The 20809-nt window shown below is 39.1% G+C and overlaps 1 protein-coding gene across 1 annotated transcript; it reads right to left on the minus strand.

Annotated features, from left to right (window-relative positions):
- Positions 1-4511: 4511 nt before the first annotated feature.
- Positions 4512-5767, minus strand: LOC138147500 (glyceraldehyde-3-phosphate dehydrogenase-like). The gene has a single exon (XM_069070020.1). It carries the CDS (start codon positions 5721-5723, stop codon positions 4722-4724), a length of 1002 nt encoding a protein of 333 aa, XP_068926121.1. The 5' UTR covers positions 5724-5767; the 3' UTR covers positions 4512-4721.
- Between the last annotated feature and the right edge of the window lie 15042 nt (positions 5768-20809).

Consider the following 20809-nt stretch of genomic DNA (forward strand, 5'->3'; position numbering starts at 1 on the left):
ATTCTATGATCTTCTACTAGGCAGTGTGGCAAAGCAGACAGAAGGCCATCTTTGGAACCAGGAATGTCTAGGTTTAAGTCTTATCTCTGGAACATATTAGATGTATGACTAGGGGTATATGTCAGGGCCTCCAGACAATTCTCTAGAACTGTTATATACCAATGAATTATGGATCTACTTTGTCCAAAGGAGATGCTATATTTACTCAAATCAGTGAAATAACAGGTTGAGTTCCACCCCGGCCACCACACACACACAAACACACACACACACACACACACACAACTTGGAGCACTTAGCACAGTGTCCTTGTACAAGAAGGTACTTAATGTATTTTTGTTCCATTGAATCACAAATGTGATAATAATAAGGAGATGAGGCAGCTGCATGGTGGATAGATCATTAGGCCAGAGATGGGAAGACCTGAGTTCAAATCAGGCCTCAGACATATAGTAGCTGTGTGATTTAGAGCAAGTCGCTTAATCTCTGTTTGTCTCATTTTCCTCAACTCTAAAGTGGGGAGAATAATAACACTTACCTCACAGAGTTATTGTGAAGACAAAATGAGGTATCATTTGTAAAGCACTTAGCAAAGTAGCTGGCACATAGTCAGCACTTAAAAAATGTTAGGTGGTATTGTTTTATTGTTGTTATTCAGGGTTATAGTAACAATGAAAGATGATGGAATACAGGCTTTAATGTTGCATATTATATATATATATATATATATATACATATATTTATATATTTCTCAAAACCTAGAGTAATACTATCATTATGCTGTACATACTGTCTTTGGAGGATTTATAAGAGGACACAGATTAGAGGCATATAGGCTAAAGCTGACAACGGATTGTGAAATACACCATTGGAGGAAATATCCACATCAATGAAATTGAATGTCTATTGAAATACTGAAATATTGAAAAAGAAATTTTTCATCATGTGAGTTAGATTCAGAGTTGGAAGACTGCCAAATTGACTCTAATATGGGCTTTGATGGGACAAATGAGTCCCTTGGTAAGTATCATAAATCATCCTTTGAAAATTTCAGAGCAGTTCCAAAGAGCTACTGAAACAATTTCAGCTCCAAAGTCACAAGCACCACACTTGACAAAAAGTTTAATCAGCCAATAGATCAGAACAACATTTAGTTATCTGAAGTTCAACTTCCTTGGAGAGGAAAAAAAAATAATAGTAATTTTTTAAAAAATGGATGACAAGATTCATCCACCCATGGGTAGCATTTGTTACATCTTTGATGCATGGGTCTTATCAGCCTTTATTTACATCAGAAGCCAACTGGCTGATGAGTAACATTCATGCGATGTCTTTCAAGGAAAAAAAGGGAGAAACCCAAAATACTTATGCTTTTCTGGCTGATTACAAACTCTATTTGGATCTTTCCAATTTATCAAGATAAGGATATGTCACCACTTCAGAGACTAACACATTATCCATTCATGAGGATATACCATATAAACCCCCCTCCAATGATCTCAAATGATTCCAAAAATTGTCCATCTTACTGTATGTAGGTGTTTAAAAATGAAAGATAGCAATAAAACTTATTTTTTCAAAGTATCCTGAATCTGACACTTATCTAAGAAAATATATTGATTCACATCCCTATCGAAGAGTAGACACAGACTCACATCCTTTTCAAATAGAATATGCTGACTCCATGGAACAATTTTAATCAGGCAGAAAACATGAAAATAACTGGCTTCATATAAGATCCATGCAGAGTGATAAAAGATAATTTCAGAGCAGAAGGCACTAGGAAATTGGGGGAGGGGTGTTTAGGAGGATAGGAAACACAGAAAGAAGGGTGTAAGGTGAATCTTGACGGAAGTCAGGGAAGCTATGAGTCAGAGGTGAGAATGGGGAGCATTCTAGGCATTTGTAGCAGCCAGTGCAAAAGCATGGAGGTGAGACATGCAGTATCCATGTTAGGAACAGTAAGTAGTCCAGTTTAGTTGGGGGTGGGAGCTGTGTAAGAAGACCAGAAAAGTAGGAAGTGGCCAGTCAAATGATGAAATATTTTTAATGTCAAATAGAGGAATTTATATTAGATCCTTGGGGTAATAGGGAGACACTGGAATTTATTGACTGTGTGTGGAGGTAGGAGGGAGGGGATTGAAATCATCTAAATCATGATTTAGAAAAATAACTAGCAGCTGACTGTAGGATGGATTGGAGTAGAGAGAGACAGGAGATAAAGAGATCAACTAGAAGTCATGTTACTTTACCGGATGCTTATACCTTATTATTAAGGCCTGGGCAGTCAAAGATGTCTGAAAATGTAATGCCTGCTTCATAGATTCATGAGGTCTCTGTTACAGGAGGTATTTCAGCAGTCATTGGATAAGTCACTTGTTATGGATATAATACTGAGGATTCATTCACTGGGCAGAGAATGGAACCAAATACAATAGCTGACATTTATATAGCACATTAAGGCTTGCAAAGCACTTTTCACAAATTATGATGGCCACTGATGCCCTTAGCAATAAGTACTACAGATATTGTAAACCCAATTAATGATGAGGAAACTGAATCTCAGACATTATCACATAGCTATTAAGTGTGTGTGTGTGTGTGTGTGTGTTGAGGAGGGTAGGGGATATAGGGGGATGCAACCCTAGTCTCTCCAGAATCCTAGTTTACCACCCTACTGCTTTTAAGGTCCCCTTAATTTTTATACACTAGGATTCTATAACTCATCTCCAGGTTCCTTGTCCCACAGAAACACTCTATTAACCAAAAGTGTATTCTTTTTCTAGGGTGAGAATCAACACATACTGATGAATAGAGAACTGTCTGGAGGTAGCTGAACTTAGGAACTTTCCCTTAGTCTAGAAAACCTTGGTTCACAGCCTATCTCTAACAGGTACTGGACATTCTACATGTCAATGTTGACTATGTGAGATGTTTCAAAAGTCTTCATGCAGTTTTAAGCATTAATAACTTCAAACTACATTAAGACTTATGGGATACCTTGTTATTTGCAGACCTGGTACTAATCTTCAGGACATATGGGAATTTCTCTAAGTACCCTATTACAAGTTCAATTAAAAAAATGTACATGTATCTGCTGGGATAATATGTCTGCCAGCACTGGTCATGTAGCCTCTGTTGTGGAAGAAGGTCTTTCTGTCTCTGTATGTTCCTTAAAGTACATGACCCTGAGAAACCTTATCCCACATTTATAGAATATGAAGAATGTTTTAAAAGTTCCAAAGACAAGTTGCAAGAGGAAGAAGTGTGATGTGTGCTATCCACACAAGTGGATACAAATGGAAAAATATAAAATTTGTAATAGAAAACTTCTTTGTTTGATTTGCAGCTCTGCCACATGGTCCCTGATAAACCTTATCCCATGTTTATAGAATATGATGCATCTTGGGCCAGGGGCAGAGCAAAGATGGCAGAGTAGAAACACAAACTTGTTGTGAGCTCCCACTCCAATAACTTCCAATACATGTAAAAAAAGACTCTAAACAAACTTTAGAGCTACAGAATCCAAAAACAGAGAGGAACAAATCTCCCACTGAAGGCAACCTGGCAAGCCAAGAAGAAGGGTCTAATACACTAAGCTGGGAACTGAGCACAGTCCTGCGTGAGTCACGGGGTTCTGTCCCCAGGGAGGCCCTGACCAGCAGTGGCCAGAGAAGACTTAAAGAGAGTGAATCACCAGCAACTGTGGCAGTTTCCAGTCTTCTCAACCCATAAATGCCAAAAATAAAGTAAAAGGTCAGTGTGGAACACTGTTGGAAAAGGGGAGGACAGAAGAGCTCTGTCTAGCTCCTGCCCCTGGGGCAAGAATCGACTGAGGCAAGGTGGCTATACAGACACCACCATGTGGCTTCTTCTGGAGCTTTTGGCCTGGAGATGGTAGGGGGACCAAGTGACTATTCAGAAGGTAATCACTCTTGCTTTGACCTGAACTTAGATTTGGATCACAGTCTTGGATGGTGCTCCTGCGGTGTGCGGCTAGTGTGTCAGAGCTTGTTGGGGGTGTAGAAAGGGTGGCCTCCTAAAAGCTCCAGTAGCTATGAAAACCCCAGAGATTTGGGACAAAGTTCTCTCCATTCTGGAAGTTCTATTGTGGCAAAGAGCTCAAAAGTCAAGTAGTTGGCTGGCAATATAAGCAAACAGAGGAAGCACAAACAGAGACCATACAATCCTTTTTGGGGGACAAAAGTGATCAAGGCATGGAACAGGAGGAAGACAGCAAAGTCAGAACTCCTTCACCAAAAAATATGAATTGTTTACAGGCCACAGAGGAGCTCAGGAAGGATTTAAAAAATCAAGTAAGAGAAGTAGAGGGAAAATTGGGAAGAGAAATGAGAATGATGCAAGAAAATCATGAAAAGCAAGTCAATAACCAGCTAAAAGAGACCCAAAAATACACTGAAGAAAAAAAAAACAACTTAAAAAATAGACTAACTCAAATGGCAAAAAAGGCCTAAAAAGCCAATAAGAAGAAGAATGCCTTAAAAAGCCAATTGTTTTTTTTTTGCACTGAATATGTTGACTTTATTGATGGTACACAATACAGGACTCTAGGCTTCTTCCCCCTACTACAGGGGTGCTTCGGAACAAGGATGTGAATGGGACATGGGATCCCTAGTATAGGAACACAGGTTAGGAATGTGGGCTCCCTAGTGGTGGATTTCCTCTTTTTGGCTGGGGATGAAGATCCATGGCTTTCCACTTTACTCCTTGGAGGCCATGGTGACCATGAGGTCTACTACACGGTTGCTATAACCATACTCATTGTCATACCAGGAAATGAGCTTGACAAAATGGTCATTGAGGGCAATACCAGTGCCAGCATCAAAGGTAGAAGAGTGAGTATTGCTGTTAAAGTCACAGGATACAACCTGGTCCTCTGTGTAGCCCAAGATGCCCTTCAAGGGTCCCTCCGATGCTTGCTTCACCACTTTCTTGATATCATCATATTTGGCAGGTTTCTCCAGGCGGCAGGTCAGATCCACAACAGATACATTGGGAGTAGGAACATGGAAGGCCATGCCTGTGACCTTCCCATTCAGCTCAGGAATAACCTTGCCTACAGCCTTAGCAGCACCAGTGGAAGCAGGGATGATGTTTTGGGCAGCACCACACCCATCACGCCACAGCTTACCAGAGGGGCCATCTACTGTCTTCTGGGTAGCAGTAATGGCATGCACTGTAGTCATGAGTCCTTCCATAATGCCAAAGTTGTCATGAATGACCTTGGCCAAGGGGGCCAAGCAGTTGGTGGTACAGGAAGCATTACTGACAATCTTAAGGGAATTATCATATTTCTCATGGTTCACTCCCATCACGAACACTGGGGCATCAGCAGAAGGGGCAGAGATGATGACCCTCTTGGCTCTACCCTTCAAGTGAGCCCCACCTTTTTCCATGGTGGTAAAGACTCCAGTGGACTCTACAAGATACTCGGCTCCAGCATCTCCCCATTTAATATTGGTGCGACCCTGTTCCTGGAAGATGGTAATGGCTTTTCCATTGATCACCAGCTTCCCATTCTCAGCCTTGACAGTGCCCTTGAATTTGCCATGAGTGGAATCATATTGAAACATATAAACCATGTAGTTGAGGTCAATGAAGGGGTTATTGATGGCCACAATGTCTACTCCACCTGAGGTGAATGCAACCCTGGTCACCAGGCACCCAATACAGCCAAATCCATTGACTCCGACCTTCACCATCTTGTTTCAGGGATGCGACCTAAGCAGCAGAACCTGGCACCAAGCTAGGGAGAAAAGCCCTAAAAAGCCAAACTTGCCAGATGGAAAAGGAATTGCAAAATCTCACTGAAGAGAATAATTCCTTAAAATTTAGATTGGAGTAAAGGGAAGCCAATGACTTTATGAGAAATCAAGATACTCTAAAACAGATCCAAACAAATCAAAAAATAGAAGGTGATGTGAAATATCTCATTGGAAAAACCACTGACCTAGAAAATAGATCCAGGTGAGATACTTTAATGTTTATTGGATTTGTTGAAAGCCATGTTCAAAAAAGGAGCCCAGACACTATCTTTCAAGAAATTATTAAGCAAAATTGTTCTCATATTCTAGAACCAGAGGGCAAAAGAGAAATTGAAAGAATTCACCAGTCACCTCTTGAAAAAGATCCCAAAAAGAAAACTCCTAGGAATATTATAGCCAAATTCCAGAGTTCCCAGGTCAAGGAGAAAATACTGGAATCAGTAAGGAAGCAACAATTTGAGTATTGTGGAAACACAACAAGGATAACACAAGATCTAGCAGCTTCTACACTAAGGGACTGAAGGGTTTGGAACATGATCTTCCATAGGTCAAAGGACCTTGGATTAAAACCAAGAATCACCTACCCAGAAAAATTAAGTATAATGCTTCGGGGGAAAATATGGTCATTCAATGAAATAGAGGATTTTCAAGCATTCTTAATGAAAAAAAATGAGCTGAACAGAAAATTTGACTTTCAACTACAAGAAGCAAGAGAAGCATGAGAAGGTAAACAGGAAAAAGAAATCATAAGGAACTTATTAAAGTTGAACTATTTACATTCCTACATGGAAAAATGATCATTGTAACTCATAAGACTTTTCTCATTATGAGGATAGTTGAAGGGAATATATATGTGTATAAATATGTATATATATATATAATACATGTATATATATAAGTACACATTCATATATATGTATAGGAGTGTGTATGTGTATATAAATATATATGTGAGTGTATGCATATATATGTTCCTGTATACATAGACATGGGGCACAGGATGAGTTGAATATGAAGGGATGATATCTAAAAAATTAAATGAAGAGGTGAGAGACGAATTAATTGGGAGAAAGAGAAAGGGAGAGATAGATCAGTGTAAATTATCTCATATAAAAGATGCAAGAGAAAACTGTTACAATGGAGGAGAAGAGCAGCAAGATGAAAGGCAATGGGACAACTTTATTCTCATTGAATTTGGCTTAAGGAGGGAATAACATACACATTCAATTGGGTATCTAACCCTACAGGAAAATAGGGGGGTAGGAGACAAGAGGAGGAATGATAGAAGGGAGGGAAGATTGGGGGAGAGGATAATTAGAAGCAAAGATTTTGGAAAAGGGATAGGGTCAAAGGAGAAAATAGAGTAAGTGGAGGGCAGGATAGGATAGAGGGAAATATACTTAGTCTTTCACAATATAACTACTATAAAAATTATTTGGGTAAATACACATATACAACATATATCGAATTGCTTGTCTTTCCAGTGGGGTGGGTGAAGAAGGGAAAAAAATCTGGAACTCAAAGTTTTAAAACCAAATGTTTACAAAACAATTTTAAAATATATATTTTTCTATACAACTGGGAAATAAGATATACAGGCACTGGGGTATAGAAATCCATCTTGGCCTACTAGAAAGCTAGGGGGGTGATGAGGGAGGATATAAGAGAGACAGATTGGGGGAAGAGGTATTCAATAGGCTTTCTCTTTTGGGGTGGGAGGTAAGGGAAAGATGGGGAGAAAAATTGTAACTCAAAATCTTGTGAAAATGAATGTTGAAAACTAAAACTAAATTAATGAATTTAAAAAAATTTATGATGAATCTTTTAAATGCTCCAAAGACAAGTCACAAGAGAAGGAGATGTGATGTGTGCTATCCGCACAAGTGGATACAAGTAGAAAAAATACAAAATTTTGAGCAGAAAAATTCATTGTTTGATTTCTGGCTCTGCCATTTATTGCTACTCAGTACCAATCTGACTTTGGGTAATTTAATTCAACAAGCATTTACTAAACACTGTTCCAGTCTGTGAGTACAAAGACAAAATAATAATAATAACAATAACAGTCATAATATTAAAGCGTGCTTTCAAGAACTTTCTTGGCAAGTCACATCTTCTCTGGGCCTCCATTTCTTTATCTGCAAAATTAATATCTCTAAGGTCCTTTCTTGATCTAAACCCTGTGATCAACACTTACTTTTTAAAAATATCAACAAAATATCAACCATATAACTATGCTCAAACAATAAAGCTTTGACTTCAAATCAAAGGCTTAGGAGTGTGGGATTATTTGGTATAGAGAGTATTGCTTCTACTTAAAATTTTGTTTATACACCATTGTATGCCAGAGTTGGAAATGTGAAATAATTAACACAGTTTGTAATAAAAGGTAACAATCTGAAAAACAAGCAACTTATCTCGTGGGCAGATCAGTGGAACAGCAGCCTAGTGTTCTCCAAAACTGAGTTCAAATCTGCCTTCAAACACGTATTTGTTGTGTGACGCTTAGGGATCTCATTTCCTGTTAGCCTCATTTTGTAAAACAGAGATGAGAAGAGGATCTACCTTGCAGGGCTGTTGTGAGATCAGAAAATATGATTGTAAAACACATAGTAAATGCTATATAAAGATTAGCTATTATTATCTTGCCAAAATTTTAGGGCTGAGGTCTTAAATGAAGAACACTTAGCCAACAGAAGTCATGTTCTCTCATGCAAGCAGAGGAAAACAGGGTTAGCACCCTGAAGTACAGATCGCAATGAAATTTCCTTCTCTGTTTCTTCTTTTTAGGCATGTTGGCCTCAGATTTCACTGTACCACAGGTGCCAAAGAGCCCAATAGCAGTGACCTATGCAAAACATACAATAAAATTTACATATTCAGAAAGTGAGCTGAGTTTCCAGGAATAATGAGTTGTTATTCTGTATCACAATTTCTCTGACTAAATGTACTTATGAGCTGCGTAACCCTGAGCAAGCTATTTTGACTCTAGACATCAGATTACTCATCTATGAAATGCAGATAATAATAGCATATACTTCCTAGAGTTGTTGTGAAGATCAAAGGAGAGAATATATGTAGAGTGCTTGGCAAACCTTAGAGCACTATATAAATATTACTATTTAATATATAAAATTTTTTGTCTCCCTTTTCCACATGGGACCTTAGGCATTTGGCCCATTTATGAAAATACAATGGGAAAGGGGCAGTGGTATGTGTTGGACTCAATGATCTCTAAGGCTCCTTCCAGGTCTAAATTTATGATCCTATGATTCTATTATCTCAAGATGCCTATCTCTTCTTTCTCTCCTTCTAGGTCATAGACAAATGGACAATCACTTTCTAGAACATCCATGTCTATAACTGGAGGAGGGCCCTAAGTCACCTGAACTGTCAACCAGGCAAAAGAAGAGGGCATAGAGTTCTTGATCAAGTTTTGTTTCTAAGGGGCAATTATTTATGTCATAGCCCTTCCTGCTGTTCAGTGAGAAGACAAGCTCTTCACCTTTTGAGTGCAGCTGGGTATTCATGGCTGAGAGGCCTCCCTGCCTTTTATTTGACTTGGAAAGTTGCTTAACTTTTTTCTCCAGAGAAAAAAAGGAAAATAATGTGACTATTTTTCCCTCATTAACTGCAACAGATAAGAGGATGTAATTCATCAAGTTGGGGCTAAGGAACCCTGGCCAGAGGAATTCATTCATGGCTGACTGGCTCACTCCCTCCTCTAGACATCTTGTGTCTTAATGAGGGTTCCAATTAAAGACCTATTGCATTTTGGGGCCAGGTACCAGGAGAATAAATATTGGCCTTATACCAGAGCAGCCATCCCTCACCTTATGGAGAAACCTCTCTTGCCTGGATCTAATTTAAAGACATTCTAGAAAATATTTTAACAGAGAAACACATAAAGCAAAAATTTGAGAGATGCCAAGAATGGGTGAAAAATTTCCTTGTTAAAGGGCATTCTAAGCAGAATTACATCTGTGGTTTTGCTAGCTGCCTTCATTCCTATATGAACTGATTGACTGATTCATTAATTGATGTAGTATTTTAGCAGCACCCCACCTCAAGGAAACCCATTGGACTATCAGAACAAGAAAAAGTCAAGAAATGAATAGGATTAATAGAAAGCTTCCCTTTACCATCTGCTTAATTATGATAACTTCATTGTGTTTAAAAAAATGTATTGCAAAAAACAAGTGACTTTTTTATCCTGGCATTCACACAGGGTCTCCATCGTAAATAGCCTGTCAACATTTCCTTTCTCATTACAACTCTACTCTTTTGGGCATAATCATTTGACTCTGAAAATCAGGCATCTATTAACTCAGCTCCAAAGTCATTTTTTGTTGGTTAGTTGGTTGTTTTAAATCAAATATATGCATCAGTTTAAATTTTCCTTGGTTTCAGAGAGCAAAGCAATTTCCTGGCTTCAACCAAAAGTTTGTACTTTGTGCTTATTAACTTTTTTTTTATTTGAAACTTTATTTAAATTTTGTGATCATAAAATCATGAATTTGGAAGCAGGAGGAACGTTAGATGGCATTAATCCAAGCCCCTCATTTTATTATTATTATTTTTGTATACCAAAAAGGTTTTATTTTATTTTATTATTTTATATATTAAGGATTTTTTATTTTATTTTATTATAAAGAAGATCCCCAATCTGAGGGAGGCCATCTTTCTGTTTCATCTATTTGTACCTGGAAATGGACATCTGTTTTCTTTCCCTGGAGAACAAAAGAATAGTTACTATTCTGCCCTTAAAAAGAGCACATGAACTTCTTTCTGAGCTTGGTATTTTTCTCCTCATTTTTTTTCTATTTTTCAAAAGCTTTATTAACTTCTCATTTACATTTTGCATTTCCGCCAGATTTTGAATTACAAATTTTCTCCCCGTTTTTCCCCTACCCACCGCCCCAAAATAGCAGTCCCACAGGATATCCTCTCCTCCAATCTTCTCTCTCCCATATTTTTTTCCATACCCCTTTCAACTTTTCCAGTGGATCTCTATGCCCCAGTGTCTGTATACCTTATGTCCCAATTACATATAAAATAGTATTAATAATAGTGTATATATATATATATATTTAAATATTTGATTTTAAAATTTGAATTCCAGAATCATTCCCTTCCTCCTTTGTCACCCATCCTTACTGGGAAGATAAGCAGTTCAGTATAGGTTGTAACATGTGTGGCTAATACAAAACAATAACATAGTAGATATATTGTAAAGTTCTGACTATATTTCCCTCCCTCCTATCCCACATCCAACTTGTTCAATTCTCTACTTTGTTCCCATTTCTTTTTAAAAAGCAGATGCTTCCAACTTCCCTCCCCCCAAGCATGCATTCCCTTCCATCATCCCCACTCTCCTCCCCCTCCCCCCACTCTCCTGTAGGGTGAGATATCCTATTTAGTGTGTATTTCATTCCCTCCTCAAGCCAAATTCAATGGGAATAAGGTTGACCCATTCCCTTTTGCCTTCCTATTTTTCCCCTCCATTGTAACCATTTTCCCTTGCCTCTTCTGTATAAGATAGTTTACCCCATTCTGTCTCTCCCCATCTCCTCTCATTACATTCCTATCTCACCTCTTAATTTCACCTTTTAAGTATCATCCCTTCCTGTTAAATTGGTCCTGTGCCCCCTATCTATGTATACGTGTAAACATACATATTCACATATGTATTAATATGCCCATATACCCTCATGTACATATTTCTATTCTCAACTTTGATAAGTTGCTTATGATTTCTTTTCCCAGGTTACCTTCTCATGCTTCTCTTGCTTCTTGTATCTAAATGTCAAATTTTCTATTCAACTCTGTTTTTTTCAGAAAGAAAGCTTGAAAATCCTCTATTCCACTGAATGACCATATTTTCCCCTGAAACATGATACTCAGTTTTGCTGGGTAGGTGACTCTTGGTTTTAATCCCAGCTCCTTTGCCCTCCAGAATATTATATTGCAAACCCTTCAGTCCCTCAGTGTAGAAGGTGCCAGATCCTGGGTTATCCTGATTGTGTTTCCACAATATTCAAATTGTTTCTTCCTGGCTGCTTGTAATATTCTCTCCTTAATCTGGGAATTCTGGAACCTGGCTATAACATTCCTAGGAGTTATCTTTTTGGATCTTTTTCAAGAGGTGATCGGTGGATTCTTTCAACCTCTATTTTGCCCTCTGGTTCTAAAGCATCGGGGCACTTTCCTTTGAGAACTTCCTGGAGAATGATTTCTAGGTTCTTACTTTGATCATGGCTTTCAGGTAGTCTGATAATTTTTAAATTATCTCTCCTGGATCTATTTTCCAGGTCAGTGGTTTTTCCCATGAGGTATTTCACATCGTCTTCTATTCTTTCATTTGTTTGGATCTGTTTAACAGCATCTTGATTTCAAATAAAGTCATCAGCTTCCATTTGGTCCAATCTAATTCTGAAGGAATGATTCTCCTCATTGAGCTTTTGAGATTCTTTTTCTATTTGGCACATTCAGTTTTTTAAGTCATTCTTCTCCTCATTGCCTTTTTGAGCCTTTTTTGCCATTTGAGTTAGTTTATTTTTTAACGTGTTATTTTCTTCAGTCAGGCTGTTGTCTCTCATTTCATAATTTTCTTGCATTGTTCTCATTTCTCTTCCCAATTTATCCTACACTTCTCATGTGTTTCTTAAGTCCTCTATGGCTTGAAACCAGCTGGTATTTTCCTTTGAAGCTTTTGGTGCAGGAGTTCTGACTTCACTGTCTTCCTCCTGTTCCATGCTTTGCTCCTTTTTGTCCCCAAAATAGGAGTCCAATGTTGGAATGTTCTGTCTGCTTTGTTTCCTTTGCCTGGTCATGTCTTCCCTCAATCACTTGACCCCTGGGCATTTTGCCACAGTAGGATTCTGCCACAAGACATGGGGGCTTTCGTCCCAAAGCTGGGATTTTCTCAGCTGCCTGAGGTATTATTTGGGTTCCCTCTCTGAGGTCTCCACATGCTCTGGCAAGCTGAACACACACCCCAGGACCTCCATCCTAGACTGAAATCCAAATCCAAAAAGGTTAAAGGAAGATCTATTAATCCTCAGACTGGTGCTTGGTCTCCCTACGTTCTGCAGGCCAGGAGCTGAACCTGCCATGTGTAGCTGGCTGGCTGTGCCAGTGTCTCACTGGCTTCTCACCCTGGAGGCAAAAGCCATGCACTCCTACTTACTTGTGTCTTAAAGTCCAGACTGCACTGACCTCTCACTTTATCCTTTTCATCTATGTGTTGATAAATCTGGAAACGGCCACAGCTGCTGCTGATCTTTAGTCCTTCTGGCTGGTGGCTGGTCAGGCTTGCCCTGGGGCTAAAGCCTCAGTGTGGGGCTGGGCTTGGCTACCATAGCACTGCGCTGGCCAATTCTTGCTGGCCTGCTGGGCTGTCCTCAGTAGGAGGTTAGCTTCTCGGTGTCATTTTGTGTTTTCTGCAGCTCCAAAGTTTGTTTGGAGTCCCCTTTTTACATGGATTGGGGAAGGTGGAAGCCAGAGCAGCAGGGAGGTCCTGCTTCTACTCTGCCACCTTGACTCCGCCCCCCAAGCTCCCTCATTTTACAGATGAGGAAATTAAAGTAGAGAGAAGTTAAGTGATTTGCACAGGGACATACAGTAGGTAAGTACTTGAAGAAGGCTTTAGCCTTCTTGCTTTCAAACCAGAAATTCTTGCTTTCAAAAACTATAGTCTATTCATTGCACCAGTAACTTAATCATTGGAGAGATGTTTTACAAGTTTATACAAAGAATATGTGTAGCCTAGGATTAGCTGATACCTCACTCACTCAAGTTTCCCATATACTGGTATGTCTGGCATTCCCAGAGAACAGCAACTATCTTCCATAGCTTACTACTTTCTCTTAGGGTACTAGGAGTCATCTTGATTTCCATGGTGGGCATGGAGATTGGAAAATATTCCTACTACTTGTCAGTGTATTTTCTGAGTTCCCATTAATTATATTTCATTTATACAAAAAACAGTCTCTAAGAGTTTTTTTCCCCACTTAATATTTTATTTTTTCCAATTACATGTAAAGATGGTCTTCAATATTATTATTTATAAGAGTTTGAGTTCCAAAATTTTTTTCCTCCCTCTCTCTCGTCTCTCTCCCATCCCAATTTTTTTTTAAGCAATTGGGGTTAAGTAACTTACTCAAGGTTACACAGCCAGTTATTTCTGGGTGTGGTACTAAGTATCAGAGCCCATATTCGATCCCAGGTCATCCCGACATTGGGGCCGCTGTTCTTACTCACTGCACCACCTGGCCGCCCCCCCATCCCAATTTTACAAGCAATCTGATATAAGTATTACATGTGTAATCATATTAAATATATTTCTACATTAGTGATATTGTTAAAGTAGAATAAGAACAAAAGGGAAAACTTTGAGAAATTAAAAATTAAAAAAAAATTTAAAAAAATATGCTTTGATCTAAATTCAGATTCCATAGTCCTTTCTCTGGATGTGGGTAAAATTTTCCATCATGAATCTTGAAATTATAAGACACAACTCATAAAATAACGTACTTTCTAAACAATAAAAAGACAATAATTTTCATAATATTAAGTCAATAGGAGGTAAAGATAGGAATCATCATAATACAACAATCTATTTATGAACCTGGGTCACATACTCTCATCAATTAATACAGCATGTGAGGGGGAAAAGTGGACACATATATGAACCTACTGTGGAGGCAAATGATTAGGTGTATTTATATGTCTGGAGCAAGTTACATTTATGGATTGCAGGCCTTGATGGCCAAGGACACTCAAGGAATAATTTATAGTGCATAGAGTCACTTTCCACTGATCACTTCCCTTCTGTTCCTTACCACTCTCCTGGTGGACAATGACACCCCTCTTCTGCTCTCAAACCAACAAAGCAGTAACAAGTTCATAGCACCTTTAACAGAGTCCTGAGAAAATGTTACTTAAAAATTGTGGCAAGTGCTTTCCTTAAGCCAGAAAACTACCAGGCTTCTCATATCTGCAAATATCAGTGGATTCTGCATTTGAACACATCAATTTCAAACTTATTTTCATAGTAAAACACAACTCACAACAAAATACATTGGGAGAAAATGTGTCTTTCCTCTTTCCCCCTCTCCAGTTATGGAAGGAAGTAGAGGGCCAGCACAGGCACCCTGGGGGCACTACCTTTGCCTCTAGGTGGCAAAAGGAAGTCCATATGGCTCATCAAAGAGTAATAGGGTTCAGCAGGCCTTTCTCTAATCAATCTTCAACCAGCAAAGCAACTGAAGAGTTACCTCTCTTGGAAAGAAGCCTTCTATGTCTTCTGGTCCCAGGGTTCTCCTGACTTCTCCTGTATTTAGCTAACTCTCCTGCTTCTTTCTGTTTCTGTAGTTTCTTAAAATAGGTTCTTCACTTTCTTCCTAACAACATCTAACATCTTAAATGAAAACTTTCTGGTAGTCAGTGACTATGATAGGTCCAGGGTTCTCCCCTTTCCCCACAATAGGAATTAATTTTTCCTAAAAAGCAATGAAGTTATCCCTGAACTTGATTGACCTCAACCTCTCTTGATGCAATGTCCAAATCACCTGAGGGCATAAAAAATCACAACCATATAAAGACTAGGCCCATACAATTTGGTGAATTTCTGAAAACCATGTGAGTCACCATGCCCTACACAGTGTTTCTTTATGGAAAGAAAGTGGGGTTGGGATTGAGTCCAGAGAAGCAAAGTGCTACTCTATTCTTGTTCCATAGTCTTGTTGTCAAGCAAACCTCCTCTTTTTAATGTTCAATGATTTGGGAGTGCCTCATTTTGTCCCAATGTTGACCTTGAACTAACCAGATACTGACTTTGGCCCACCTCTAACCTTATGAAGTAAAATTTAAGAAGTTTATCTTTCTGTCAGGTACAAATCCAGTAGTCCTCATATCAACTTCCTGTAGTCCCCACAAAAAGTTATTTGATTTACAATGTCAGCCATAACCTTTAAAACACTAAAATCGAATACATGTCAATGGACTAATGGTTCCTAATACTCTACAGCCACATTACCTCAATCATTTCCCTATGTTCTAATAGATCTTTTCATTACATTCATCTGAGGGGTAATTCTCTATCTTATTGTCAAAATAGTCTGCATCTCTCTCCTCAATATTTTGTCTTAGTGACTGTCTCTTCATAAGGGGATTTTTATCAGTTTTCTCTATCCAAATGCTCCTTCTCTATTCCTTTCAGAAACCTAACTTGTATACATATGAAAACAAATGTAGTTTATATATATGCAAAGCATATACAAGGTAATTTAAGGAGATGGGGAGACATCAGAAGTTGCGGGAGATCAGGGAAGGCCTTTTGTAGAAGAAAGAATTTCAACAGAGTTTTAAAGAAGGTGAGGAATTCTAAGTGACAGAGGTTAAGTAGGGGGCAGCCTATAAAAAGTCCTGATAATGGGGGATAGAATGTCATGTTCAAGAAACATTAAGAGAAGCAGAGTCAAGGTGGCAAAGAAAAGGAATGGATTTGCCTGAATTCCTCCCCAAAGTCCATCACATATCTTTAAATAAAACCTTAAACAAATTCTAGAGTAAAAGAACCCACAAAAGGATGGAGGAAAACAATTTTTCAACCCGAGACAACCTAGAAAATCAATAGGAAAGGTCTTTTGCACCAAAATGCAACAATGGAGTACATTCCACCACTGACTGTGCCAATGCAGACTGGGTCCCAGCAAACTGGGAGCAGACTTTGGGGGCAACTGAACCAATGTAGCACTGATGATTTCCAGACCTTCCAGCCCACAGACATTAAGAGGTTAAGACAACTGGTCTGAAAGAGATTACAGGCGTCAGTTTGCTGGCAGCGAGGGAAGGACTCTGTTGCATTGTCCATGCTTGGATCTGGGTCTCAGTCCCAGGGCAAGGAGAATCATTAGCAAAGCAGAACTTGTAACCACAGGGGAACAGGATGATGGTAACAGTTCCAGGGCAGAAAAGCATGGTTGTAGAGGCTCAGAGACCAGTGCACAGTACAGGAGAGTAGTAAACACATCTTCTTATATTATATCACTTTGGAAGAAGCAAAAACTTACAGGTCCCCAGAATTACATCTGAAAACAACTGCACAAAAAAACTGAAGCTTGGGACTGCCTCCTCCACTCCAGAAGCAGAGCTCCACTTTAACATAGAGTTAAAAATCAAGAAATAGTCTAGAAAATGAACCAACAGCAGAAAATGATTATGACTATATAAAGTTACTATGGTGATAGGGAAGATCAAAACATAAACTCAGAAGACAACAAAGTCAAAACTCATGCATTTGAATTCTCAAAGAAAAATGTAAATTGGTCCCAGGCTATGGTCCCTATGCTTGGGAAGAGAAATAAGAGTGATACAAAAAAAACTATGAAAATAAAAGTCAACATCTTGGTAAAGGAGGCACAAAAAATCCTAAAGAAAATTCCTTAAAAAAACAGCCTACTGGTAAAAACAAACAAGAAAAGCAACAACAGCGATCAAATGGTAAAAGACACTCAAACATCCAATAAAGGGAAGAATGCCTTGAAAAGCAGAATTGGCAAAAGGGAAAAAAAGAAGTACAAAAATCCATTGAAGAAAATAATTATTTAAATATTAGAATTGGACAAATGGGAGCTAATGACTTTATGAGACATCAAGAAACAACAAAATAAAATAAAAACAATTAAAAAAACAAGAAAATATGAATTATCTCATTGGAAAAAGAGACATAGAAAATAGAAAGCAATGATAAAAGAAAAAAAAGCCTAGACATCATATTTCTAGAAATTATCAAGGAAAAAGTTCCCTGATCTTCTAGAATAAGAGGAAGAAATAGAAATGGAAAGAATTCACTGATGCCCTCTTGAAGGAAATCCCCAAATGAAAAATCCTAGTAATATTATAGCCAAATTCCAGACTACCATATGAAGGAGAAAATGCTACAAGCAGCCAAAAAGAAACAATTCACATATCATGGAACCAAGTCATGATAAAACAAGATTTAGCAGTTTCTACATTAAAGGATCAGAGAGTTTGGAGCATGATGTTCCACAGGGCAAAAGAAGTAAGCAAAAAAGTATAATCCATCCAGAAAAACTGAGCATAATCCTTCAGGGGGTAAAAGAGGTATTCAATGAAATAGAGGACTTTCAAGTCTACCTGATGAAAAGACCAGAGATGAATAGAAAATGTGAATTTCAGAAAAGTATAAAAAGGTGAACAGGAAAGAGAAATCATGAGAGTTTCAAAGAGGAATGTACATTCCTACATGGGGAAATATTATTAGGGTAGCTAGAATGAGAATGCATATACAGAGGGAATGGGTATGAGTTGAATTTGTTGGGATGATTATCTGAAAAATAAAATGAAGGGGTAAGAAAGAAGAATGTACCATGAGAAATTGAAGGGGAAAGGTAGAAGGGGGCAAATTATCTCACATAAAAGAGGACTAAAAGAGATTTTACAGTGGAGAGAAAGATGGGGGAATAGGGAGGTGGAGTAGATGTGAACCTTCCTCTCACACACACACACACACACACACACTCAGTCGGGTATAGAAATCTATCTCACTATGCTGCCATACAGGAAAATAGGAGGGGGAGAGGATAGAAGAAAGTAGAGAGAGGGGAGACTGATGGAAAGGAGGGCAAAGTGGGGTAGGTAAAAGTCAGAAGCAAAACACATTTGAGAATGGATAGGGTGAAAGGAGAGAAAAAGAGTAGGAGAAATGGGGGAAATAGGAAGGAGGTAAACACACAATTAGTAACCATTACTATGAAAAAATATTACAGCAAACTCCTCTGATAAAGACCTCATTTGTCAAATATATAGAAAACGGACTCAAATTTGTAGAAACAAGAGACATTCCTCAACTGATAAATAGTCAAAGGGAATGAATAGGCAGTTTTCTGATACAGTAATCAAAGTTATCTATAGTCAAATGAAAGAATTCTCTAAATCACCATTAGATTAGATTAGTTCAAGTTATAGAAATGTCAATAAAAACATCTCCAACCTATCATCACATACCTATCAAATTGACTAATAATGTTGAGCACAACTACACCCTTCCCATCCCCTAAATAATCTGTGAACAGGAATTTCAGCACAACCCCACCCTTCCTTCCCCTAATTGATCCATGAGTAGGAATTTCAGCCTAGGACAAAATCCTGACTCCATTCTTCCCAGTCCCCTGCCCCCTTCCCCCCTACCAGATATTCCTCATCTCTGCCCATTCTAGGTTACCTGTCCCTCAACCTAGGGAAAAACTTCAGGGGCATGGGAAAATTCAAATATACACTGACCAATCACTTCTTGTAGTTTCAGCTTACTTAACCTGACTATTGTAATCTCTTTAAATCTGGCACGTTGTCCATGCCAACTCACTGTCTGATCTGGGTATGTGACCCCGGCAGTCCCCCGGTAAAAAAAAATCCATTTCCAAATTTATTAGCAGGGATCTTCTTCCTAGCTCCTTTATGTTCTATATGATTGGAGGCCCTAGCAAGATCTGTACTTTTCCATGGCACCACAAAGATCCCCGAATAAGAAAAGCTCAGCCTCAGGAGGTAGGTATCTGCTTGCCCTGATCCCTAGGGGGCTAGCCCCTGAGGACGTTCCAGGGCCCGAAGTCTTGAGGGGGGAAAGATCGCACCTGCCTCCCGACTTTGACTTGCTCCTCATTCGGCCTTCTCATGGATCTAGGACCTCCAGTTTGGGGGTGAGTAAAATTCTGTCCTGTTTAAAATTCTCTCCTGTTTCCTGGAGGGGGGAGGGCTACATATAGTCATTATGTGCAGGGGGCATCTCCTCCCTTGGCAAAGCTTGAGACTTCAGGCCTCTTGCCCATCAGTCATCTGGTTAATGTTTGTTTGTCTACTTTTATGTATCCTATGTTTGCTTGAACTCATTTGCTTCCTGTTCAGAATCTGCTGGAGGTGAACAAGCAGGTAGGGACTATTGTTTGTCTGTCCTTTATGTGTCCTATGTTCATAAAGTTTTGTCTTGAGCTCATTTTCTTAAAGCCTCCCCGTTTTTATTCTGCAAAGCAGGTATTCAAGTAGCTATCAGATGAGCACCTTCAAGAAAGCTTTTCTGATTTCCACTGGGAAGATATATTTGTTTATAATAGTATACTGTTTGTCTGTCTTTTCATCCTAGAACATGGGAGGTTCAGCCAGTACATCAAAAACTCCTCTGGGGTACATACTAAGCAGACTCCCAAACAAGGTGCCAGAGTGGGCACCATACCACGTGGTGGCCATCCCCCTCTTGCAAGGGACCAATGTGCCTACTATAAGGAATTAGGCCATTGGAAAAATGAATGCCCTCTGGGCAAAGAAAAGAAAAAAAAAAGCCTGCCACTCTCCAGAGGGTCTAGCATTCACTGATTGACAGCCCAGGGATTTTCTCACCGGACACCCTTAGCCTCCTTCCCCCTTTACATTGTGTCTCAGTATGTTGATGACATCCTCCTTGCAGCACCTACTGAAAGTGCTTGTTTATCTCCCACCTCTGACCTTCTTTCTCTCTTGCAGTCTTTGGGTTACTGAATTTCTTCTAAGAAAGCTCAAATCTGTTTATCTCAGGTCACCTATCTTGCTTACATTCTCTCAGGGTGCACCCAATCCCTTTACCACTCCTGAATCCAAACTATTCTAGACTTACCAACCCCAAAGACTAAAAGAAAAAAAAAGGTTCAAGAATTTTGGGGTACAGTAGGTTATTGCCGGCTCTGGATTTGGGTTTTTTCAGAAATTGCGAAACCTCTTTATTCTGCCACTCCTGGAGCTGGGCCCCTTTCTTGGTCCAGCAGAGAGCAAAAGTCTTTTGATACCCTTAAGGCTGTCTTGGCCTCAGCACCTGCCTTAGCCCTTCCTGATATTTCCAAGCTTTTCCATATTTTTGTTGCTGAATCTAATGGGGTGGCTAAAGGAGTCCTCACCTAAACCCTGGGGCCCTGGTGCCGCCTTGTTGCATATCTTTCCAAACCTTTAGATTCAGTGGCTGAATACCAGGC

Source organism: Petaurus breviceps, unplaced genomic scaffold (genome assembly GCF_028583685.1).
Source record: "Petaurus breviceps papuanus isolate PSGF00001 unplaced genomic scaffold, PetGlider_PUasm1.0 90792, whole genome shotgun sequence".
Lineage (NCBI taxonomy): Eukaryota > Metazoa > Chordata > Mammalia > Diprotodontia > Petauridae > Petaurus > Petaurus breviceps.

Bases quoted from the DNA above. Each gene is read 5' to 3' on its own strand.
- LOC138147500 (XM_069070020.1), bottom strand. From the start codon at position 5,723: ATGGTGAAGGTCGGAGTCAATGGATTTGGCTGTATTGGGTGCCTGGTG.